The 26,616-nt window shown below is 41.9% G+C and overlaps 1 protein-coding gene across 1 annotated transcript; it reads left to right on the top strand.

Annotated features, from left to right (window-relative positions):
• The first annotated feature begins 249 nt into the window (after window positions 1-249).
• On the top strand, window positions 250-26,367 carry relt (RELT TNF receptor). Its single transcript, XM_083984532.1, has 11 exons — window positions 250-386; window positions 13,045-13,119; window positions 13,404-13,496; window positions 14,169-14,353; window positions 14,724-14,776; window positions 14,942-15,196; window positions 22,591-22,671; window positions 23,171-23,249; window positions 24,665-25,048; window positions 25,604-25,720; window positions 26,254-26,367. Exons 2-11 carry the CDS (start codon window positions 13,078-13,080, stop codon window positions 26,255-26,257), a joined length of 1,293 nt encoding a protein of 430 aa, XP_083840658.1. The 5' UTR covers window positions 250-386; window positions 13,045-13,077; the 3' UTR covers window positions 26,258-26,367.
• The last annotated feature ends 249 nt before the right edge of the window (window positions 26,368-26,616 follow it).

Genomic DNA, 26,616 nt, shown 5'->3' on the forward strand with positions numbered 1-26,616 from the left:
ACACACACACACACACACACACACACACACACACACACACACACACACACACACACACACACACACACACACGGGGGTTTCAGCTTGCAGTGGTGACGCACTGTGAGCTCACTGAGTCGCCTCAGTGTTTATGTCTCTTTTTTTTTTCCACACGCGCGCACACAAACACGCGCGCACACACACACGCAGAGAGAAAGAGGAGCCAGAGAGAGAGAGAGAGGGGGGGGGGGGGGAGCCAGAGAGAGAGGGGGAACCTCGTGAACCGGCATTGTGGTTTTCATCCATCCTAACGCCCAGTCTAATTGCACCTATCACCACGGTCCGCACACCGACGGATGATGCTCGCCTCTAGACACTGATTTCAACCGTATTTATTCACCAAGCCGGTAAGTCTCACAACTTTTCTGTTTGTTTTTAAAACGTTGTAGTAACTTAACGGTCTGAATGGCGGTTGAAGCCGGTAGTTAAGTTGTGTCTCTCTGTCTGTTGTTAACGTAACTTATGTCACTGCCGACTGGTGGTTTTCAGCTTTGTTTTCTTGCCACAAACCCTGTCCGACCCTTAATGACCACCGTTACGTGCTAATGTGAATTATGATACTTATGTCATGGTATGTTAAAGTATCCTACACAGGCTGCTGCTGCTGCTGTGAGCCGATCTAACTTACAGATAGCCTAACTTAGGTTTTGTCGGAGCTCCAGCTGTGTGTTTCAGCGGGTTTTGTTAGAGTCTGACGGATTGTCTGTTTGTGTACACGCTTTATGAATGTTTCCACTGATTTTTATTTATTTATCTGCTTTCAACGTCTACAGACGTAGCATTATATTGTGATGTTCATGAAAGTTCACGATAGCTTTTAGCCGATAGCGAATTGACCAGCCCCCAGTTTGGGCAACGTAACGCATCATTCCACTAGTTTTTGCCCAGAAATCCAACACATGTAATAGCTACTTTTCATTTAATATACGTATAATAATCATGGGAAACGCTGTATGGTGTGAGCGTGCTTTCTAATGACGAAGTGAAGTGAACGAACGCCGCGTGCTTGACGCACTGTCATGGCTACGTGGTGACCTCACTGGTAGTATGATCCTCCTCCTCTCTTTTTTGAAGTGAAGAGTAGCTCAGCTTTATTCTCATGCTGTTTTATTTCATTACATGGATTATGCACGTCAAAACCAGCTGCTCAGTTCAATAAAAGCAACAAAATATTACTGTAAAAATAATGTTGTAGGCCTATGTGTTAGTGTAAAGTTTTAGCATCTTTCCCACTTTTATCCTTTATAGTTTGGTCCCTTTGCTCACACAGCTACTTGATTAAGTTGTGTGTCATGGCATCACATACTACACCATATAACTGAGGGTTTTGGCAGGATGTACTGCTGCGTAATGAGCACAAGCACTTACACAAGCACTAAGATGAGACTGTCATTTTTGGCAGAGGACTCCCTTTGTCCGAGTCCAAATTCCTGTCCGCTTGTAACAATAAGAGGCTTTCGACTTCTCTCACAGACAACTATACACACACACACATATGCACACACACTTCCACCAGAAGAGGGCCATGTACAGCCTCGTTGGCACATTATTATGAAGCTGTGATTATAAGGAATGATTTTAACAAGATTTACAATGTTTTACAATGTTATCTCTATCCTGCCACAGCACAAATGAACAAGGGTTTAACGTACAAACAATTTTAAATGTCTGATATCTTTGACAAACTAAAATAGGCAATATTTGACAAACTTCCTGCTTCCTGTCAAGTACTTTCACTCCTACTTCCTCCCATATGTTTAAAGATATAAAGATATTCCAAGGCATCTTTTCAAAGCATCTTTTGATTTAGTCAAAGCATGTTTTTAATGAATTTGCTGATATGTTTTGTTTGTTTTAATAGATATTTCTTTTATTCATTGGCTCTGCAAATATATAATTTCTTTGAGAGGAGGAAGGCGAGGCAAGTGCTTGGTGCAAAAGTTCACAAACTCTATAAAACCAGCAAGTGGACACATATTCTTTAACTGGCCTGAAAAGCACAGAGCTGTTTATGGCTGCCATCTGTTGGACCAGATTTCAGCCAGAAGATATGTTTTCCAAAGATTATAGTTTATTTTCTCCAAACAACAGTAAAACAGTGAAATGGTATCATTATAGTCACAAAAGTATATTGGTCCTAGTTGAAAATAACTACATAGGTCAGTTTGCATGATTTCACAGATTTGTGAAGGGACAATAATGTGTCAGACTGGCATTTTCAAGAATTAAATAGAATTAAATATATTCTGATTCACAGTTATGATTTGTTGCTTTTGACAGTTTAGGGGAGTTCCCAACAGGATTTTAACATGTTTCTAGCCACAAAATGACACACAGATGAGCTATCATTTTGAAGGCCTATAGAGGGCTGAGGATGTGCAACATTTTGGCAGAAAGTCATTATTTAGTTTTATTCATCATATTTTCTGCTCAACTGATTTTACAAGTCTAACTTGTACTGTAATTATACATGCGCACACACGCAAGAACAGCAGCAAGACCATGTTTTTGGATTTATCCTGAGCCAAATTGAACCCACTTTTTACACTCTCTACCCCACCCAGTATTTACTCAAGGTTTCGGGAAGAAGGAATGATGATAGGAGAAATAAAAGGGGAAAGAAAGAAGAAGAGAGGACAAAGAAGAAGTGAAAGATGGAGTGAGCAAGGAACACTGAAGTGTGTGTGTTAGAGCTTGGAGATAACAAGATTATCAGGGGAATTTGACATACTAATGCACTGCCTCAGCTCTGTTGACCGTGTGTACATGAGGAAGTCAAAGACTCGGCTAAGACTCAAAGACTCGGCTAAGCTTTAATTAACCCATCAATCCTGTCATCTGTCTGTCCATCCGCTCAACCAGAGTATTTGGGAATGCCGCCCAATGCTCTTCCGTCCCCGTGCCCAATGTCAGCCAGGAAACTCTGTGCCAAAGAAATTCCCACTGCACTGACCGCAGATCCCTGTCCAAGCTGGCTCAGCGCTCTGTACGCAGATTGATGGAGGATGGGATAATTACAGGGGGACCTAGACAGAAACCTGCTGGTTGGCACAAAGCATGCAAGCACACGCTCTCCTGACACAGAAGTGCACCTAATAGTATCCATGCTGCTTAATCCGAAGTTATTTTTTAATCGGTGACTAGAGTATCCTGTTTGCAGTTTTTCCTGTTTCTGTGTTCCTTCCTCAGGAGACCATTGTGTTGTCTGTTTCTGCATTTTGTCTGTTGTGTTCTCATCATTTTTTACAGTAAGTCACAAAACTGCAAGTCATGTTGCAGAGGGTTTCCGTCAGTGGAATGCATTCTTCTGAAACTCAGGGCGCCACTTCCCGGATGTCTTGACTCTTTTGTATTTGAAGTTCACACAGACTTTCATACTGGGGTGTCATATTTTATTCCAAGCTGTCAGTTTCTTGTGATGTGTGCTTTCTGTGCGGACTGTATAGCGAGAGGGTGAAAATACTGTGATAGCAAAGGTTACATACAAGTGGGATGAAAGAGAAAAGAAAGTGAATTTTTCCGCCACTGCTCGGGTATTATACCAACACACTGTGTTTGCAGTGTGGTTTGCACCTTGAATTGTTCGCTCGGCCACATTTCATGAGATTTGGTTCAGTCCGAGCTAAAGCAGACAGCGGTAATCCCCTCCTGCTTGGCCCAAGTTCACGACCTTTTCCCCTCGGTCTCCTCCATCTGGCCCGTCTCTCCCTACTGTATTCTGTTTAATGATACAGTCTTGAAAATAAGTCTTAAGAAAGGAGGAAAACGAGACTGCAGACGTTCGCTGCCCCCACAGACCGGCTGTCGAGAGAGAAATCTGAAAGCAACCACAATCTGCTATCTGAACGCGCCAGTAACCGATCACCAGCTTTCAGTTGCCAGAGCAAAACACACACCAGCATGTCCGGCTGGATCTCTTTGTGACGAGGCACAAGTGAGTGACTGTGCATGTGTGTGTGTATGTGTGTGCGCGCGTGTGTGGGTGGGCGGGCGGGCGTGTGTGTGTGTGTGTCATGTTTTGGAGAGCATCCACACAATCCCTCATGTGAGGAGTGCTACAGACATGGCCTGTTTCAAAGCAACCGCTGAGTAATGACAATGTAGCCAACAAAGCAGGAAATTGGACCTCTCGTCTGTAACAGCACTTTTATAGAGATATTGAATACAACTCAAAACACAGCATATTTTAGACCCATAAATATATGTGGATGTGATTTTGCATGTCTGTGGTTGGGTTTGCATGTTGGGGGCAAACTACAGGGTTGCAAAATCACGGTTTCTTGCTTATCTGCCGATATTTCTTTTTTCATCATCATCCATTGAAATTTATAAGGAGCTGCTTTCGCATATGTACAGATTATGCACAGATGATTACAGTGCATTCAGTACACATATGGAGTTGTTTAACATGTTTAACATTCCCAGAGGCCTGGCTAAAATTCTCAGTGTTTGCTCTTTCTGGCCTCCACTTCTCCAAAGAGGGGAATGTCTGCCTTTGGACTCAATGACCTTCAGCAGACACCTATTAATGTGAGGAATGAGGAAAAACTATGTGTGAATGTACAAAACTTGTTCAGACCTGGGATGAAAATGATGTTTTCTTCCTCTGAGCTCAACTTGTGAGACATGGGAGAGCAGAGTTTTCCAGTGACTAAAACAGTCATTAACTAAATCCTCTGTATTTGTTCGACAAATAGGGATGACACACTGAAAGTGTTGTTTTTTTAGCACCATGTACATGTGTTTGTGTGGAAATGGAAATTGTTTAATTGTAGTGTGCACGCACGCACTCTGCTGACTTTAATATAGAGGTGGTGTGTTTGTGTGTGCAGGTTGTGAAGTGTAATAAAAGGTGTCGGAACATGAGGAGTTGATTTGCATTCACTGTTAATGATGGTGGTGATGTAAGAGAAGAAGAAAAACATCCATTCTCACTCGTATTTTCACAGCTCTGATTCTCCAATGTTGCAGTGCTCTCACTCCGCACTGGAAACAACTCGACCACCTCACTGCGTCTTCCTCTTGCCCTCTCTCAACCTCTTCCGTCCCGTCACGGTGATGTCTGACAGGCGGTGTGTGCAGCAGAGACACAGGAGAGGCCCGTAAAGTTTCTGCTGGTGTACAGTTCCACTGGAAAAAAACCCCCAACGTGACCAGCATCACGTCAACCCAAGGACATAGAGGAGGAATGACGGACACAAAGAGGCTGTGAGAGAAACTCATCCGCAGACGTAGTGTGTGCAGTGATCAGACGAGCTCCCCATAATGAGACATTGTCTGAGCACTAACGTAGAAAGTGTTGGCGTAAATCAGCCTTTCATTCGCCGATAATGGGCACCTCCATTAAGACAAACAGTGGGTATGGTTGTCCCGATCACGTCGTTGCCATACATGTGCACATTATCTCTCGGTCCACGAAATGTCTGATGGAGAATGGAGTATAATTACGTTAAACCTTTTTTTTGCCGGCTCAGTTCTTTTGTGCTGTATTTCATTTCACTCCTCTGTTCGGAAGATAATTCTCATGTGCAATCACAACACGAGATGCTTCCCATGGCTGGACACACTATATGACCTAGTTGTTGTTAATAGGTAGCCATTACCAACACGGGAACTTGGCCGTTTACCTTTATTGCGAGGCCTTTCAAGGAGTTTCATCAGCAAGGTAAAATCTCAGTAGGCTACTGTTGACAAAATCATATAAAATCTGTAGAGAATAATGTCTCTGCTGTGTGAGGATCTTTCACCATTACTCAGAAATGGCTTTAAAGTTTGAACTCTTCACCACCTATGAAAAACAACCATGTTGCATGCTTAGTGACAGTGCATTTCTGAGATAATCTGGGTTAAACAAAGGAGGATTTCTCAACCTGAAGTGCACCAAGTAATCCTTTGAATTTATCTATTTTTTGCTGATGATTCATCACTGCACCTGACTAGTAGTTTTTTTGTTGTTGATATTTTACTGTGGCTTGAAAAAATTCAATCATGACCTAGTCCAATGTCTGACCAAACCTGGTTTAGGCCATTATTAGTCTTTATAAAGTTGAACTAAAGCTAAACTAAAGATAAGTAAAAGAAGTCATGTAAGCAACTTTTCTGACTACCCAAATATGGCATACATCACATTATGTGGTAGGAAACACATTCCACCACACCACAAATATCATTGAACTACATAACTACTTCAAAAAATGGGTTTTGATTAGCGTTGGGCAAGTAAAACTGCTGAGGGTTCAGGAAAACTGTTAAGGTCATGATGAGCCTTGGTGAGTATTCACTGCAAACCTTTGGAGGCACACGGAAGCTTTTAATACACTGCACATTTCCTATGTCTCTTTATTTTTAAAGAGAAACTAGGTAGGCAAGATTTTTCCTGTGTGGCTATGCTACATTTTTTATCTCAATTAAAAGGCTCTGGAGTAATTGTGATAGACCTGTGACATGACTTGTGTGACTTGTTACGAGTGAGAATGCAGGCTCTCTGCCTTCCACCTGGCGTCTCATGGCTGAAAACCAACCTTTGTAGTACCTGGCCTCCACCCCGGTGTCCCAGCTCTCGTCTCTGTGGCACTGCGACACACTCCGTAATCCGTAATCTTGTTTATGACAGTTAAGATTACACAAATATACACGTTGTAACATCGTAACAGCTTTGTTCTAAACAAATGCACACGGCCGAGAGGAGGGTTAGAAAAACAGTGGAAAAGCGACCAGACTTGCATAGTTCCCCTTTAAGTTTACTGATATCACTGCTGCTAAACGTAGCAGCTTACAAGCCCCAGCATCAACTTGGAGCTTTGGATTTCAGGTTTCTCAGGTTTGGCTTTGCTGAGTGCAATGTAAACTTGCAGTGTTGAGAGCCTGGTCACTACATTACATGATAAATCTGTAGGCTGATAGATTCTCTGTGTTTTTTGGTGGAGTCACTAAATAGAGAAACTTTAAAGCTGTTGTTTCAAGCTTGTCTTACCTCAAGAACGATGCTCTGTATGGTCATCAAGTCACTGTCAATTCATAGGCTGAACTTAACGCTGATTCATTGTTTATTCCCACCAAATAAAGGGTGAATGTGCCTGAAAACTTCTCAGATAGTAAAACAAACCAGAAGTCACAACTACACAAGTTAAGAATTCTGCTTCAGGTCAGAGCCCATCAATACAGCGGCTGACTCAGCTCATTTAGGTATAATGTAAGCATGACTTAAACATATTTTTGTGCCTGTAGCCTAACACCAAAATACATTGTGCCATTACAACTAAAGCAGCTCTCGTGTCTAACCAGAAATGCTGTATTTGACAAACATGGTTCACTATTTGGACGCCGATAATGTGGCGGCCTGACTGACCCCACTTTGCCCTTGATCTCCTGTGCTGCTCAGTCACCTCAAACCAAAAAGCGTGGTGTTCCTCTCGGCCTTGTGTTTCCTCTTTTGTCGTTCCTTTAAAGCTTCATCCAGCAAGATTTCTCAGCTCAAGCTTCTGCATGACATCAAGGAGCCAGAAAAAGATTCCCAACACAAGAGCTGTGACTCCCATCCTCACCCCAGAAACCACCACAGAAAAGAATAATGTCCGTGTTTTTGTCATGCCTTCGCCATTACTTCTTTATTATTGCTATTTTTAGATGGACTGAACAACACAGAAAATGTGACTGGTCATCTCATGTTGTCGCGACTTGTTATTTGAACGTGTCAAACAACAGCAGCGAGGGTTTTGGATAATTACTGTTTTACACAGTTTAGGAAAAGTCATCAGACTCCTCCCTTTCCTTTGAGGTGTTTTTGAATTTTTATCATGTTTTGGTGTTTCCGGCCATTCACATAAAGTGGTTCTATTGTATAGAGTATTCTGAGAAGTGTTAATGTCCAGCTATATTCTCTGCTCTCATCCCTCCCTTTTCTTTCTTTCTTTCTTTCTTTCTTTCTTTCTTTGCCTGCTGCTTCAAACAACACATCCATCTGACTGCAGCCGCCAAGCTAAGATGCAGCAGGCATAATGGAAGCTGGGTTATGAAAAAGGAAACACGCAAACAATCAAATGCAATAAAATGTGACAGATCAAATAGGCTTGCGAGGAAGGACACATGGAAGAAAAGTAGAGACATAAAAGTTACATCAAACAGACAAAGATACTTTCTTGACTAGGGTTATATAAAAGATGTATTGAAATATGTTTTAAGGTATGTGTACTGTTCTCACATTATCCACCTTGTGACCCCACAGCATGTAGCTTTAAAGAGACCTTGAGGAGTTTGCTTTTGGTTATAAAAGAGTCTCATATTAATGTGGATGAATCTACGTTATCCACACTTGTTAATGGGTCCATTTTCGATAAATATATCGTTTTGTTTTTATAGTTACTTTGATATTATTATTTAGTGGTCGACTTGCCCAGCGTTTCCTAGTTTCGGTTTCCCGGACGCTGCCCGGCGGGTCATGGGAACTACGACGGTATCTGATCATCTTCGAACCTCTTGGCAAATGTTTTCGCTTTCTTCCGTCTTGCGCCAGTCCAAGAATTTCACTGTGCACGCGGAGGCTCATGGGAAATGTAGTGTGAAAACACTTTGCTTTCCGAAACTCCGTATGTTGCCAGTTAAACTAATGGGGATTTTTTTTCTCCTTTACTTCCACTTCATAGTACTGCAAACTCCAATGACCTTTGAAAAATGTTAAAATCATGACCAAAAGATCATGATGGATTCTGCATTTCTGTGAGTGTGCACAGAAGAAAAGAATCAGAGGATGAGCATTTGAGGCTGACAAGGCCTCAGCATGGACACGGGGGCGGTCATGTGCCAGAAGGTCCAGTGGTAGTCCCACGTGTGGTGGTCACTTCTGTAGTGGGTTTGCGGGGAAAACCTCAGCCTAACTGGATTTAAATGCAAATGCATCACATGCAGACAGTGCTGGCTTGGACGGCTTGGCTGTGAATGGAAGACTTCTGAGAGCAGTGGTTAAGCAGCGGGCAAACTTTGAACATCCTTTCCGGACGCGCTCTCGTGCACTTTGTACGTCAGGCGACATTTTCACTTCACGGGTTTCTGTTGGTGAGAAGAATGGATTTGATGTCCAGTTATCTTTGCATTACTATACATTTAGTGTGTTATCTAGCTTTCTGTTGTTTGTCTGCTACATAGAGACGTTAGAAGGCTCAACCATCCAGTATGACCTTTCGGAAGTAGCCCTGCAGGGCATTTTATGACCTCTTGTCTTGTAGCATCATCAAATCTTAAAAATACCACCTTAAATTCATCCAGATTCTGAATCCAGCCTCGTAAAACGATAATAATGATGATTTTGGGATCATGCGCATCCATCACATCATAAATCAGTTTCACCTTACTCTGTCTCAGCTGGAGTTTAAGTGCAGTTGTTTCAGTGGCTGCACTTCTGGAGGTCAAGTGAGGTTCTCTGTGGAAAGCAAACATTCTTCAACCCCTCTAACCCGGTCCAATTTGTTACTTGACACTTTCCAAAAAAAGAGGTACTTAATTGTAGGTCCCATTTTTGTTTAGCTCCCTCTATCATTGTCGTTTTATTGATCGTTTTTTCTTTTTTTTCCGGCTGTGTGTGATCGTGTGTCCTGTGTTTTGTGCGTGTGTGCGAGAGTGCATGTTTGCATGTGTGTGTAAGTGTATATGTATGTGCCTGTGCGCTAGCATGTGTGACTTGTAATTAGCCTCTTGCTCTGGTCTGTATGGCATTTTAACAAATGCTTCTATATATATCATGCTATCAGGCTGAAGTTTTAGCAATCTTCCTGCCACTTTCTCCTCTTTCCACCTCTCCCCTTCTCTCTCTCTCTTCCTCCACAGCATGATCAGCCCTTGCCCTTCAGCCTTATGTTGTTTTTTCAAACCAGTGGTTTTTCCATCCTCGCTTTATCTTTCACTTCCTCCCTGAAATTATGTTTCAGAAGCCTGTCATTGGCATGAGGGCCTCGCCGGACCAAAATCATAAACTCGTTACATTTTTTATTTTCTTGTTTGTATAAGGCACAGCTTAGTGTGGCTGGATATTATGGTATTCCAAATGTCTGTGTGGGTCTGTGTGTGTGTGTGTGTGTGTGTGCACCTCCATGAATAAGTACTTTTATATATGAATGCTTTGATAAACCTTTATAAATCAAATTGTGTACAATCCCATCACCACACACCAACTGTAATAGGGGATGTGCTTGTGTTTAGATGCACTCTTAGTTTGTGTGTGTGTCTGTGTCTGTGTGAGTGTGGATGGAGCATGTGTGCTGACCACATAGTGAGAGAATGAATGGGTTTGAGGGGAGAAGGGTAGATCTGCTTGCTAACTAATGTTTAAAACATTATGTTGTGCTGTGTGGTCAAAGGTAAAGTGCTGCATTATTGCAGCCTCAACACATGCACACGCACATGCACACTCCCTGTTTTAGCAGTGATAGAAGGGGCATGTCCTAAGGACGTCAGGGGTGTGTCTGTGGTCAGAGTGACAGTATAAGACATAGGCAGGTACACTCAAGTCTCCATTCAGCCACACAGATTTACATGTGTCTGACTTTTGTGTAATTTTTTGAGTTGCATTTTAGTGAGATTTTTTCAATCTCTCAGTGTGAAGTCCTCTAGTTGTCTTTGAGCTGCTTGTCAAAGTTGGAACAAGTAAAACTTTGATCAGTTGTTGTTTTTGAGCAGCCACAGGAAAGTTAGAGTATATATACTGTACTGTATATTGACCTTGTTGCTGACTCAGCATTCGTAGCATCCTCGCTGAGTTGCCACGGCAACGGTTTCATTCAGCTGCAGGTCTGGGGTAAGTATGCTGCTATGTCTATCTCCTCTCCATCTCTCCCATTTTCATTTTCTGTCTCATACTCTCTTTGACTTTCTCCCAATTTTTGCTCTGTCTCTTGCTCTTTTCTCATCCTTTCCTCTGCCTTCTTTCTTTATTCTGTCACTCTGCTCCTTCTCTTCTCTTGTGTTTTTGCTTGGTTAAATTCTGTTTTACAAACCAATTGGGGACAAACCAGTTACAGTTAACAGTTACATTCTCCTCTTCTTTGAGAAAAGAAGGGAAGAAGGCAAATATTCATAACATTACACAGTCAATTTTTCTGGCCTTTAACAAATATTTGTATTCCCAATATTCAGAAGGACTGAAGTTGGTGTGATAAGTGCTTATGATTTTCAGTATCGAGTGCAGCAAATTATTTTTACAGTTAACATTACATGTTTTAGTTTAATTCTGGTTTGAAAATGCATTTTTTTCTCTAATTGATAGGTGTTTCATTGTAGGACCAGCAGTTCAATGGATTGAGTCAGGAAAAACTGGAGTTTGGGTTTAGACTCTTATTTTCTGGATTCAGCTGCCCACAATAGCTTTGCTCTCCTTAACTGCCTATTGATGTTACACAATTGTGTTTTTACACCATTTTTTGACATGTCTAAACAGTGAAACTTCAATGGTAAAGTGGTATAAGTGGCAGGATGCTTTTTTTAAAATAAAAAAGTGATGAAAACAATAATTCCTAATCGAAGCATCTGTAGTGGCAGTTATAAATGCCTTTCCAGCCTCGTGTTCTATTTGCATGTGAATAAGTGTGTCTGCTGTAGGGAGTTTGGCTATTTTAAATACACGGTTGTCAAATATGTTCGGACCACAAATACCTAACTTAAGACATGACAGTATTGTATTGCTGTAGCACAATATAAATATAGTAGCTTGTGGTATGTAATGACCCATGAGTGTTGATTCACTGTCCCGTTTGAGCTTTAGCTTTCACTTTATATTCAGTAACATCCCAAAAATATTTTTTGCCTGGACAGCAAAGCAGTGCAATCATTCTTGTTTTTGTTATGGGTCACTATTATAATGCCACTAAGTTTCACTTATATCAATCCATAAAAGGACTTTATTTTTGTGACTCACCTAAAGGACAGGAAATACTTCCCAGAGGCAGCTAATGTCAAGTGTTGGGAAAGTCAGTATGTGTTGGCAAATGAACATGTTGCAGTGTAATAATTGCTTAAAATGTGCATGTGAGAACCTACAGGCCTGAAAATAGCCACAGACAAACCCTGGTCCATTCACTGCCGTCTATAAAAAGCTCATGATTTGCTGATAAATGTTATTTACAGCATTTACAACTAACTGCTCCCTACCTCCCTGGCATGAGAGCCACTGCACTCAGCCTAAGTCACAAAAATGACTCAGGTGTTTTCTTTGCCATGTGAGCATGTGTGGTTTTGTATGAGTGTGCGTGCTTGGATGGGTGTTTGTGAGCGACAGAATGAGAAAGATGGCACGTGCATGTCAGAGTTTGAGTAGATGAGTCAAGATATGTTACCACTGAGTCTTCCTGATGAGAGGATTCACACTTGTGGATATATATTTTTTTTTTTCGATTTTTTTTCGTTTCTTTTTTAATATTTGTATACTGTTTTTAAGCCATTATTCTTATCTGACTCTTATTCCATGATGTTCGATACTTGTGTTGTTCACTATGTGATATATTTGGTTTTGTAAATAGGTGACTTCATATTTTATATCATTCACACACTGATGGTGGCCATCTTATTAATTATATTGTAGGTTCCGAATACCTATTGGCCACTTTTAGTATTATCTTCGTCATGTTGTGATTTCTTTATGATTAATTGTTTGATTGATTCATGCCAGCTGGAGGTATTCAGGGAGGTCCTGAAGGTTATATAGTATATGGGCTACACCCATTTAGCTGATTCACGCTGAGGAAAGCCAAGGGCTGAAACGTGTCCGTCTGACACTGCTGTGCGTCTAATAAATGTTTCAAGTTTATTTTGTGAGTGCTGACATTCCAGTTTTTTCATGTGCATGTCAGGGTCTTCTATTTCTTGGCACCGAAAAGGTCAACAGATCATGTTCACAAAGGAATTGCTTTGTGTGACAATGTAAATACATCCATATACTGTGCTGGATATAGATGTATAATAGACTTTGTCTATACCTGACCGTGTTTTAAAGTCTCTGCCTCTGTCTCCTGTCTGCTGCAGATCATATGTACATAGAAGAATACATTGAAGAAGATGAAGAACCACCTTTGCTGCTCAGCTCTTGTCCTTCTCACGGTAAATATATGAATGTGTGTGCTTTGTGTTTTTGGTGTGTTAGAATTTTTATTTTTTATTTTTTTTGTCATTTGCATGGATACATCACTAATCACTGTACATGTACATATGAACTCTTGTGCGTTAAGACACATTCAAGGATGTAGGTGTGATGTTCTTAAGTTTCAGTTTTGTTCCTTGTAGACCCGGTGGCATGTATTTTACGATTTGCAATGTGTGTAGAGTTCTACTGAAAAACCACTGGCTCTTGAACTTGTGTGTGTGTGTGTGTGTGTGTCTTCCAGGTGTTTGGCTGTGGTGGGACTGCAGCAGTGCAGTGTCGGTGGGGGGACGGGTGTGTGTGTCTGCAGTGCCCTGCAGGCGAGGAGCCTTCCAAGGTGAGACTATAGACTGAGACCAAATTGATTAATAATAACAATTTAAACAACTTTGAGGGACATTTTTACCTCATTATGTCTCTCCTGCTACAAATCTGTCGCTTCCAAGTGTTTTTGTTCCTTCTAATAATTTTTTTGTTTCATAGAAGCAATACACTTTTTCCTTATTTTCTTTAATTATCCTCCACTTAACTTGATCCACAGTTTGTTTTGTTCACAGATTTAACGTGTCTCCTTTCTTGCCTTGTAATTTATGTGTGTGGCCATGCACCGCAGTCAACATGATTGCAGTTATTTTCCTCCATAAATCATGGTTTAATTACCTCAAACATTTATAACATCATTTTGTAACCGTAGAGAGATTTTTGTCAAGGTGTGTCATGTTCTCTATGTTGTATTTATGGAGTTGTGGTAGATAACACGTGCTTACTCACAAACCAAAACTACCATTCATTATTTTTTTTAATACATGGTATTTGTAGTTACCTTTGTTGAACTTTATTTGAAAGAATGTGGGAATTTTATTATTTTAATACCAAACAATAGAGACAGAACTTTGCCACTATTATAAGTTTTTTTACTCAAATCCTCTAATAACACCAGAGAGATGCTTCTTTTTCTACTTTTGCAGTCTCTTCTGTTTGCATTTAAAAGTGTTTTCTGTCTTTTCAGGCTTGTGGGCAGATCCAAAGTCCAACAGAGGAAGTGCAATGCCGAATGTGCCTAACTGGAACCTTTTCAGATGCATTCAACTCTGAACTTTGCCGTCCACACGTCTCCTGCAAAGTACTCGGCCGAGAGGTTGCAACCCCTGGCACTGTGACCTCGGATGGCGTCTGTGGGGGCTGTCTGCCTGGGTGAGGCCTCGCACTGTGTCTATTTGGCGGCCTACCTGTCTGCTTGCTAATCTCACAATCCAACTTTAGGCTTGACATTCAAAGGGATTTGCTCCAACGTGTACCTCGTAAACTTTTATTTGTTCTAAATGAAGTCCTTTCATTTCTGGGTCAAGAGAACAACAAAACACTAGCGCACACACACACACAGACACACACATACACATACAGTACGTCACTCCCCACAATGGGCAGGCTACATCGAGCACCATTGAACATAACATGCCACAGACTAAAACCGCTGATTCATTCTTTCTTTGTAAAACAGTCCCTTACTTCTCTCCCATCTCTAATTATCCTGTTTTCTCTTCTTTTCTTCTTCCATTTGCAGGTTTCAGTCCACTGCCACAGGGGAAGTTTCCACGCAGAGTCCCTGTGTGAAAAGTAAGCATGTTCCTGTGGCGTGTCGAAAATATTTCCATATTCACATGCAGCAAAACCATCATTCGGTTTTGCAATTGTAATCAGTACTTCATGGATAAGACCATATACATGTATTTTCCCCTCCCCTCCACCCTTCTTCTATCTCTTTCCACTCCTTTCTCTCAGTTGCTTCGCATGTCAGAACAGTTCGCACGGTGGGTAAAGGTCCCGCCGCTGGTGCTGGAGGTCCAATTAACGGCACGGTGGTACGCAGCGCTGAGGAGAAGACAGCAGAATACGCTGTTTTCGCTTTGGTGCCCATTTTCTGCGTGATGGGTCTGTTGGGTATCCTCATCTGCAACATCCTGAAGAAGAAGGGATACCGCTGCACGGCCGAGAAGGAGGGAGGGGACGAAGAGACCGCCACACCCCAGAAAGAAGGTGAGAGGGATAAGTTGGCAGAAACAACACAAATGAGAGTAAAGGCAGAAAATGACAGGAGAACAGATGAAGTTGTAGGGGGGGATGATTATTGGAACCAGCATTTTGCATAACTTCAGTTGTCACACACGTGCATAAAAATGCCAAATTAGCACACAAGCATGCACACGATGTGGTCAAGTGTTCAGGAGTTGGGATAAAACCAAACCAAGCCCAAAGGGTAGTGTCTTTGTGTGCAGCCACAGCCCATGTATGACTGTGATGTGACTGCACGCAAGCCTACATGGGAGGCCTTTTATCCTTTTTGAACTTTGACCTCATGGGGGTCATTACATGTCACGCAATGCCGTGTTGTTCTAAGCATGCTCTGTTATTCTTGTAATTTTCCTATTTGAAAAGGGGGGGGAAAAAAGCATTCCCATCGACTCACTTGTCCAACTGACGTCAGAGTGAAACTGACTTGAGTAAACACAGAAAAAAGTATGAGGAGAGATAAAGGATGGGGGGAGAGGGAGAAATGGAGAAGCATGTGGGTGGTATTCTTAGAAATAGAAGTAGATATCAGTAAATGGAAAACTAGAGTTTAGAGAGAGAAGAAAAACAGACACTAAAAAGATCAGGCAGTGAAACAAGTGCTGAGTTACCACGCCCGTTCCCTGTGGTTTGCACAGTCTAAGTAAGAGTAATACGAGTGCTCTTTATTCCTGTCTTTTGTAAAAGTGTATAGTCATATTGTCCTGGAGGCCTCTAAAATAGGCCGGGAAACTATTTTCTCAGCCTTTGACCCACATGCAAATCAGCTTTCCTCCATAAATCTAGAGATAGATTCTCATCAGGTGACAGCTCAGGTGTAACAGGGCGAACACCTGGTTTAATTTGAAGTACACTGCCATGCGTACAGTATATGAAGTACACCTATGTCTCCTTTATGCATCTGTTGTACTCGATGTACTGTGTCTGTCTGGTTCTCAGGCTTGTGTAGCAGATGCAACCCTCAAGGCACAAGGGGAATGTTATCTGCTATAGCAATCGTCAATGCAGCTTTTTTTTTTTTTCTTTTAAGTTACCTCAGGACCCACTATGACGTGTGGACTTCTTGTACATTTCCACATAAAGCATATGACACGTTGATAAACCATGCCTGCTATGAGGTGTGTGGACTAATTTACAGCTGCACAAACTGGCAATTCATTCACTTTTGCAAATATTACAAATACACTTCTTTTCTCCAGGTATTCCCATCCACCACTGCGTGCGTGTGTCAGTTTCACTCTACTAGAGTGGACAGACAGCAAACATGACTGTGATGATGTTAGTTACTTGGTGCGTAAACATAAGTGGATTTAAAGACTAAGCTGGCTTTTCCTTTACTCACCTGATGGTGCAAGGCTCAGAACAAAGATGTTTGACAGCCATGTAGCCATACGTGCTGCAAAGCAGAGCGTCAGAGCGCAGCTGTCGCCTCAGCAGGTCACGTCAAAAAAAACTGCTGATGTTTGCACAACACCTGTGGCTTTGGACACCTTACAATAGCTGTCAGGATTAAAACTATGAATTCCACCACAATCACTAATGTAACCTCTGTCTTTTATGCTTCTTTGTCCGTAAGGATTAAGGGGGAGACCAATGTGATCTGAATCTGGTCAAAAACCCAAACGGTTTGCTTAAAATGTTTTAAAAATCAGTCTGTATTCAGACATGATGGAGGATTTGATATATTTGCCAAAGCAGCCAGAGGTCAATGATCTCTGGCTTTTGTTTTCAGCGTTGCCTTGGTCTCCTCCTCTTCGGGTGCTTTGTTGTGAAACTTAAGACATTACTGCAGCTAAAGGGAAACTCCCTGCTCTCCCATCCCCTCCTCCCCCATGGAGCTCTCTTTATCTATCCCTCTGCTCTCCATTCATCCGATTTCTTGGCTCTCGAACACCCCTACAGTCTCTCATCTAAACATGACACGATCCATCCATCTCTCCTTTCCCAGCCAGATCAATAATTCAATCAGGTCCTCACCACCTATTTTATGTCTCCTGTTTCTTTCTCCTGCTCCACTCCTTTAAACCTCTTCCATACGAGGCCTATTTTTGCTGCTTCCTGTCCGGAATTACTTACTCAAACTAAATAGAGTATATCTTCACAACTACAATGGCTGTATAAATAATCTTGGTCTCAAAAGAAAGCTAAGACTTGTGAGATTTCTACATAAGTGTCAGAATCAAGATATGTGTTACTGTGTCAACATAAATTCATTTGGAACACAGTAGAAAATGTAAAAATTCTATCTCCACCTAATCAAAAAACACATTATTTAGAGTGAAAATTACCTTTGAATGATGAATATTATCCTAATTGGCCTTGAAAGTAGTAAAGTGATATCTGATCATTAACTGTGTAAAAGTAGATGCTAAAAAAATAAACCTAAGCAATTGTATCTGTTTTAACACAGGCCTATGTCCAGGCGGAATTTGACCTTTCTCAGGTACCAGACAGGAAATATTTATTATATAATTATATTTCACTAATTCAAAATCACTAATGGTGAACTATGGTTATTCATTGCATCCAAATACAACTGTTTTTGAGTCATTTTGCAAATTCACCCAGGCCTTTATACTATACAGACATCATTTCAGTGCTGCCCCCTAGGGACAGAAACAGGGTTTGGTTTTAGCACCATGCCACTCCACAAAACGGTTTTTGTCCTTGCCAAGGGTTAGGTCAGGATAAACATTGGCCCCACTATCTCCCTCCAGCATACAGAGAACCTCTTCTGCTGAAACTCGTTCCTTTTTTCCGTTTGCCATTGTTTTGAAAATCCAAGTCGAGCAAACATAAACAAACGCAACTTCCTGTGTGTGATTCGCGGGGGTCGTTTCCGCGCCGTTTGCGCAGTTATAGGGCGCAGTAATGACAGTGCAGAAACAACCCCAACGATCGTATTGTCGCTACCCGATCCGCGACGCTACCGGATCCGCGACAGCCACGTACGGCAACTCCACTTGGACAAACTTAGTTGAATTGACTTAGGATCACTGCCCTATGTGCGTCGCCACAGACGGTTTATCTTTTTATTTATTTTTTTAAATACTTTATTAGTAATGTAAATTGAGGGTTGGTTGTGGTGGTCTGGATCTTGATGCTCAGAAAACAGGAACACAGGCGACTTTTAATGTTTACTGTCCTCTTTTCTCGCCGGCCTCATCACCATGACAACCACAAACAATCACAACTACCACAACACTCACTGAATAAACGAGTCTGCCGCGGCTGTCTTATGACGGACCTACGCGGTTTTTATTTTATTTTATTTTATTTTTTAATCATTTTCACAGTACCGTATTTTAAATTCACAGAACTTAAAGCATGTACGCAAATCGGGCAGTGCCCAAATGAAGTTTGTCCAAGTGGAGTTGCCGTAGGCAGCTGTCCAAGATGGCGGCCGGTCTGCGCATGCGCAGACCAGTTTTGTCACGGATCCGGTAGCGTCGCAGATCGGGTAGCGACACGTATTCATGGGTTGCAGTGACGTCACGTCGAAGTGACCGCCGCCATATTTGTGTCCGATTTGACAATTCTCCTCATATGACAGCATGCAAACCACAGGATGGAAATGACAGTTTCTTGACAAAATGACAGGGTTTCATACATCCTGTCTGGGTTTATATCTCTATAACAACAGACAAACTCTATATTATCCCACTTATTACACAGTTTATGAATTAATTAATTAATTTGAGACGTAATGTTGATCAAAGTCCTTAGTCCGGTCACTTCTCCGCTGTTTGCTCCTCACCCTCCCCCCGGTCGACTGGTGTGCAGTTGTTTTCAACGAGCTTTTGATAATCAATCAGTAGATTGATGAATTATCATGTAAATGTTACGCAATGTGCGCATTTATGTAGTCATGTCTGTCATAAGAGATGACGGTTACGGGACACGTTTGTGTCACGGACTCGCGGTGGCACAGACACAGCTGGTCACAGCTGTGACACTGCGCTGGCCCGTCCGCTCTGTCCGCTCTGATCGCAGGTTTGGTTCCAGCAGCGGTGAGGGAGGCAGAGAGCCTCCACTCTCCCTCTAACAAGCTACAAGTCATTTTTATAACATCACAATTAGTCTGAAGCTGGTAAAAATGAAACACAAGGTAAAAATCCTTGATAGTTCTTCTGCCCTGCTCCGCTGATCAGAGCGGCGTCCCTAGCAACGGCCCGTTTTACTTAGCAACGGTCTGTTATACAGAAATAAAAGACCCTAAATGCAGAATCAGTGAGTAATTAATAAGAAAGTAATCAAAATGCAGAATTCAATATATCCATGTTAGGTTAGAAGTTAGGTTTAAAAAAAGTGAATCCCCTCTTTTTGTGAGACTTGTCACAGCCCATGCTGCCACTGATAGACTGCCTGCAGTCAACTATTTATTCCGCCTATAACTTTACGTCTTTTGGGATGGAATAAAACTGCAGTCCGGGTTTTTTTGGCGACTGCTATCACAGTCAACAGCACAATATAATCCTGGCATCTTTCATATAACGTCAATTTTCGGTCTCTTGCTGATTTCCTCCTACTACTCCACTTGTTCTGGTAACGTGACATGCTGTGATCTGTGCCCAGATTGTCCTGATTCGGACACAAATATGGCGGCGCAGAAACACAGTGTCGTCATGTGAATCTAATGAATATGTCAAGAGGACACACTTCACCCCTGGATGTTTCTAAACAGCCAGGGTATTTGCTATGCATGACAAACCAACAAGCTAATAAACTAGCAGCGTTTTTTCGAGCTGGAATATAACTTTTGACCACAAAACCGCAAAGGTAAGATGCACTTTACGATTCTGTGAAGTTTATTTTCGCTACTCTTTGGCTGCTAGTTCGCCGAGTTTACGTCGCACAGAGTCTCTGCTTTCATATGACATGTCGTTTGTTTAGTTAGCATCGGTTAGCATGAGGTGGTGAAATGAGAAGAAGCACAAAAGTGGATCTGTGTTGTTTTTGCGTTCTTGTTACATGCCCATATAATTGCTTGGGGTTTGAGCTGTGTTGTGTTTAGGTGACAATGCTTGGCATGGGCTTTTAGCTGAGTTTCTCTCCATCATTTTGGTATGCTAAATGTTAGTATTGGAGCTTCCTAGCGTGTGGAGAGGATCTTCTATACTGCACGCACCTCAGGCTGCCCCCTGGCTAGGGGGCGCTCGGGCTCCTCTGTTTATTCCTTGTCCTCTTCTGATTTCTTCTGCTTTCACATTGTTTGAGTGGCAGAGTGACCTTGACTGTATGGTATATGAAACCTCTTAACTTGATATGAAATGCTCTGTCTTTAAGATAAATTGGGATTGTATGAATTTGAATTATATTGATTGTGTATTTCAATCACTTCCTCAAGCCAAAGGCACCGACTCAACTCCAAAGCAAAGTTAAATTTAGTATTTTATAATGCCAGTGTTAAGTGGGGTGATTCTAGGACACTCTGTCACCTCCTTCACTCCCAGCTGCACTCCTTCTCTCATCCTACATAGTTCTGACAACGGATGATGCAGTGGTGCAGAGATAGGCTAAGTGTGTGGTTGTGTTTGACGGAGGCATAACTTGTGTGTCGAACAAAGCTAGAAGACTGCATATGCCATTTAGGAAAACATAACTCCCTCTCACTCATTTTCTGTCACATTGTTATGTAACGATCCTTGTTGCTATGGTCTATCTATCTGTCTGTCTGTCTGTCTGCTTGCTGTAGTCCTGACCAAGCGAAGGTTAGAGGTAAACTCCTTACTCCAGCACTTTTCTCATCATCTCCAGTCAGGGGGAAAACCCATGGGGATGAATTGCAGCAAGGCCAGGCTTAGCTTGGCAAGGATGGAGTCAGATTCTGCAGAGATAACTCTGACTATGCAAGAGCTCAGGAAAGTTTGATGGAGAGGGCGAACATGGGGTCGATGAGGAAAAAAAAAATCGTGAGCTGGAGTAAAATCTGCAACTTTGTGTTCATGGTGCATGACGCTCAGTCTGTGCAGGCACAAGGGCAGAGTCAAGGGGTTTAGTTGCTGCAGTGTTTGGATTCAGCCACAGTTACCCTGTGGGTCACCACAAACTGATTTTAATTCTCAGGTCAAACGTCAAACTCAATGAACCCATCTGAAAACAAACTGAGTGGCTGTTGCCTTAATGTGGCTGACACTGAAATGTTGAACACATGCGTCTGACTTTGTTCAAGGAATAAATAGAGGAGAATGACAGCCACACTGTGGAATGGATGCCGTTATCCTCACATAGCAACAGCCAATGTGGAGAGCTATTGTGTTGGCTTAACAACAGCCTAATGCTGCTATGCAAGAAAAAGACAAAAATACACAAAGACACAAACTCACATAGAGGTGCAGATGCAATATACTGTATATATACTATACAGTCACATTCTGTTCTTTAATTCACAGACACACAAAGTCACCTGGCCTTGGAGGTCTGGTACATCACACCACACACTCGCGCACTCACACACACACGCACACACACAGTGCTCTGTGTGCTCCAACAGTGCTGAATGGGAGCACGATCGCTGACCGAGCTATTCTGGACCCCCCACGTCCTCATCGCTCTTCTCTCAGCTGCCTCTCTGTGCTGTGCTATTATGGGATGGTCGGGGTAGGGTGGTAGTAGGGTGTTACCATGGAGGCATCTATTCTTTGCTGTTCAGTCATCCACATACATCCCTATCAGTCCCATCGTGTACCCGAGGCACAATATCCCAGCAGTGACATGCACAGTGTGAACTGTGCTGGCTCTGCAAGTTACACAGTGTAACTCCTTATTTAGACTCAGAGTGAAACTGATGTGATGGTGATTTAAAGCAAACCTGTCCCTGAAAAAAAAAGGATTAGTATGCATTCAGTTGTCAGTTTATTAGGTACACCGAGCTAAAATTGACTGACTTGCTAAGATTGATTGGGTTACAGAACAGAAACACCTCTGTGTTGTTACACTGTTGAAGTAGCCTGTATTTGTATTAGGTAGGTGAACATTGGAGACGGAATTTACATTGAAATGTATTGTAAAATGTAAATTTGAAGTGAACGTTACCAATACATTCATGTTGCATTTTTAAGAGCCTCCTAAACACAGTAGGCTATATTTTCAGAAATACGGACTGTATTACATGAAAAAAATAATATAAATATATTTTCTAAATTTATTTTTCCACTACATACAGTATTAAGGTAAAAAAAAAAAAGTTTTAATGTGCTCTTATGACATTGTTTGGTATTTGTGCCATTTGTATGTAATTATCTAGGGAAACTGATATTAAACTTGGAAAGGAATCCAGAACCTGATATGCAGATATTCTGTATGATTTTTTTATTTATTTTTTAATTCTGTTTTTTTTTTTTTTTTAAATCTCTGTCTAGGTAACAATTGTCCCTACATATCTGACGACCTGAATGAAGACACCATCAGTGTGCTGGTACGCCTCATCACTGAAAAGAAGGGTACGTGTCAGAGTGAGCACCAGCAGTGATGTTACTGATAAGCCTGTGGTCGCTGTTATTTCATCACTTGTGGCTTTAGAGGGGAACACGAGTCCACAGTGTCGCCACAGCAAATCACTCACAACCAAAGAGGTGTCTCTGTCACTGCCTACTCAGCAGCTTCTTTTCAATCTGTGTCAGATTGGTAGTGGATGTTAGAAACTGAGAAAAGTACATAGACATGCTCCAATGATAGGTTCTGTGACTGGAGATGTTAATATTCAGCATGTATGTTAAAACTTGCCAGCAACACATCCATATAACCTAGAACAGTCACAGTCTCATTTGCGTTATATATTACAACGTGAGGACCTGGATGTTTTCCCAGAAGAATGAACTTTACCCAATCAATTACCAATATGTCCAAAATGGATGTTATTTGTAAACCTAAAAAATAACCCAGACAGTAATTTATAGTCACTAATCAAGTGTTAATTAGTTTTTGTGTGTGTGTCTTCAGAAAATGCTGCTGCACTGGAGGAACTGCTGCTGGAGTATGAGAGCAAGCAGATGGCCATGAGCAAAGGCTCCTCAATCAAGTAAGACAATACACACACAAACACACACAGAAATCATCATATACAAAGGACAGTTTGGTAGAAGGAAAAAAAAAATCTGTGTATGGATGTTTGTTTGTGTGTATGGCAGAATGTTTGGACCAAAAGAGGGAAGAGAAAAACCTGCCTGTAAGTGACAGAGATGAAAGCAGGACGCCCTTTGGCCACATCTGGTCTGTTAACACTCGACATGTGAGATCTTACATTGAGAGATCTGGTTTTTGCAGACAGAATTATAAAAAAAAATCTAGATTTGCACCACTTGTTTGTCGAAGTTGAAAAGTCAGTTCCAAGTAGTACGCATCAGTTGTATCCGTCACATCCGTAGACCTGATGCACTCCCACTTGTCTGAAATGGAGATCTCTCTCAGTATTGAGTCGCTAAACTCACTGGCTGTCCCATGGTTTGCATGAACAAGTGTAGTTGTGGTTGGCGTTCTGCTTGTAAGTTGCTGTCATCAAATTTGCTCAAGTAGTCAGTAGATAATCCAACAAGCCCAGTAACATACTGCTTCATACCACAGCCGTCACCACGGCGCCATGGCACCATGGCTGAGGACAGACTCAAGTCTGTGATGGGAGACATAGAGGAGTTAGTTTTTATTCTACATTCTACAAACGTGTCTCTATTTTGTGCTGCTGTGCTGCAGCTGGCCCACATCCTCCTCCTTCATCTATTCTCTCAGTATTATGTGATGGTAACTGGATCTGAAGCTCTGCAGCGTGTGAGCCACATCTTCAATAGCGAGAGGTCTCAGGGGCCTCTGGCAGTGAGCTGCTGCTCAATGGGCTGCTGAAACATGTGAGCTTTAGATTCGAGAACGTTCTCACACACACACACACACCTATGATAAATACACAGTTCTGGAAAGCTTTCAAATCCTGTGTGTGGATGTGTGTGCGTGTGTGTGATGGCAGTTGTTTCAGAGGTCATCTGGGGTCACTACAGGTCACCCACCAACTAGAATAACACAGGGACGCACAGCTGTATTCACCTCTTTCACTCTGTCTTTCTCTACACAAAAGGACAATGGAAAGATAGAAACTAAAGAGCCCAGGGTGAACATGCGCAGAGTGCAACAGAACTTAACATTTCAGTTTTCATTTACACATCATTTCAGCATAAGGGACAGTTTTTTCAGCACCGTTTTAAAAAAAAAAAAATTATTAAATGGTCTGGACTGACAAGACTGTTGAGGACCAAGTACAGGGATACTGTGTGTTTCAGTATATGTGTTTGTTCACAGATTGTTCACAAATGTTGCCAATTCTAGGATTAAGTTTTAGTCGATTGTTTTGTAATAATTTTTTTGAGGCAAGTTTTTTTGTCTTGACCATAAAAGTCTAAAACGAATCATTTGATCAATCCTTCCTTCCTCTTCCTCTTCTTCTCCCAGGTTCCCAATGCTGTCTCCCCTGTCCCCGTTCCGCTCCCTCCCCAGGCTCTGCCCCCATCAGTCCCACCTCCACACCATCTCTGGACTCTCTGGCCTGGCCCCCAAACATGGCTACCGCTGCTCCCGTTGCGCTCAGAAAAAATGGCCCCCAGTCCTCATCCCCCCTCTGGATTCCCTCAAGGATCCCCTGAAGCCACCACAGTCACTCATTCTGACCTCCCTGGACTCCTCCAGCGATCAGCAGAAGAGCCCGCTGCTGGGGGGAGTGTGTGTCGACACTCACCGTACTCAAGCTGCTGTGCCAAATACTGTACAGGAAAAAGAACAAGGGAATGAAGTGAGGGAGAAGAAGGAGGGAGAGCTGAGAGTGTTGTCTGTGGGGAGGTGAGGGTCACTCCTATTCTTTCTTACCCAACACACAACTCATATGACAGATGAAATGAAAACATATTGGTACTTTGTCAATTTCAAGTAGGAAGAGTTCATTAAAATATTATTTTATATAAAACAGTAATTGTTTAGATATGATTGAGACTGAAGATGATGTTAATAAATCAGCCCTTCCTCAATCAACTACGATGATAAATTGCTACTTAGAAGTTTATGCATCTAATTAGATACAATGAAGTATATCTTTAAGTGCTAAAATGCATTTTTTGGTTTTACCCTTGTACTGTTACTTAAAACAGTAAAATGTAACTGAACTGTTGCTGCCATTTTACCATAGTCTAGTGAGGTTACAGCGATCTGTAATCTCTGCAGCAAAATGACCTGATTTCATGTAACACTCCAAAGGTGACACGGAGTAATCAGTCGGAAACACTCAACCAGACACCTGCACACTTCTGTGACTATGAGCGTTACCTTGGCTGTCACATGTCCATGGTTACCAATGTTGTCTGAGCACGACAATAATCTCGGCTTTCGCTAATGTCACAGATTTCAAGTTGCTCAGATTCCTGAGCAGAAGCCCATCACCGTGGAAACCAAGACATCCTCCCAGGAGCAGAGGAACTCCCTGTTTGGAGGGAAACACTTCTCATCTGGCATCAGGAGGTACAACTTCTCTTCTCCATCCTTCTTTCTCTATATTCCTCTTCTTCAATGTACAATACTGATCATTTTCGGTTCCATAATGAAGTGGTCGAATCTAAATCTATCTCTGTGTGAAAAAAGGAAAAGGACATTGGGATGACAGAATGATCAGGTTGTTTAAGGGGCATCTCCAGAATGATTTCTGCTTCTGTTTCCAGCTGAATGGTCATGCGTGTGTGCCAACACTCTTTGTGTTTAGTCAGAGCTGAGTCAGCATTATCACAATAATCATGTACCTCTGTCTATTGTAAAAAAAAAAAAAAAAAAAAAAAAGATCTGTCCATTTTACCATGTGCTATTTGTAATTCTGCTTCACCGGCAGTCAAAATGAGGAATACTGTAATGAGATCGGTATGAAGAAAGCGATGGCTTCAGTGTTGCAGTGATCATTCAACTCAGAAATCTGGTTGAATCGGTTTCAGTCCTTCTATGACTCTGTCCCTCATGTCCTCCATGTACAGTACCACCTGCTTAACATGTTCCCTCTGTTTCAGGTGAAGGAACAGAGAGACGCTGTACAATAATGCTACCTCACTGAAGATGACCTCATCATCCGCTGACGACTTCACCGCAAGAAGGGTGTCTTTACGGAGGTGACTCCAGGAAACCACAAGAACCAACCCTCTGCTGAACGAAGTCAGTCTACATATGCAATAAGAGGAACAAAACTGTATTTATTATTACGTAAAAGCAATATTGTACTTCACAGCTGTAACAGATGTCCCAGCTATAAGAGTTTGACTCCAGCTCTTCCAATCCAAAAAGAAACAGTGTTGAAAAGTCTTTTGGATACACATAGGGACAGAGTGGGAAGATTTGTTGTGGAGCTCTGAAATGAACAGTTCTCAATGACTGAC

The sequence above is a fragment of the Trachurus trachurus genome, assembly GCF_905171665.1.
Source record: "Trachurus trachurus genome assembly, chromosome: 13".
In the NCBI taxonomy this organism is placed as follows: Eukaryota; Metazoa; Chordata; class Actinopteri; order Carangiformes; family Carangidae; genus Trachurus; species Trachurus trachurus.

Bases quoted from the DNA above. Each gene is read 5' to 3' on its own strand.
- relt (XM_083984532.1), top strand. From the start codon at position 13,078: ATGAAGAACCACCTTTGCTGCTCAGCTCTTGTCCTTCTCACG. The intron at 13,497-14,168 runs GTGAGACTATAG...CTGTCTTTTCAG, and splicing joins CAGGCGAGGAGCCTTCCAAG to GCTTGTGGGCAGATCCAAAG. The intron at 22,672-23,170 runs GTACGTGTCAGA...GTGTGTCTTCAG, and splicing joins CCTCATCACTGAAAAGAAGG to AAAATGCTGCTGCACTGGAG.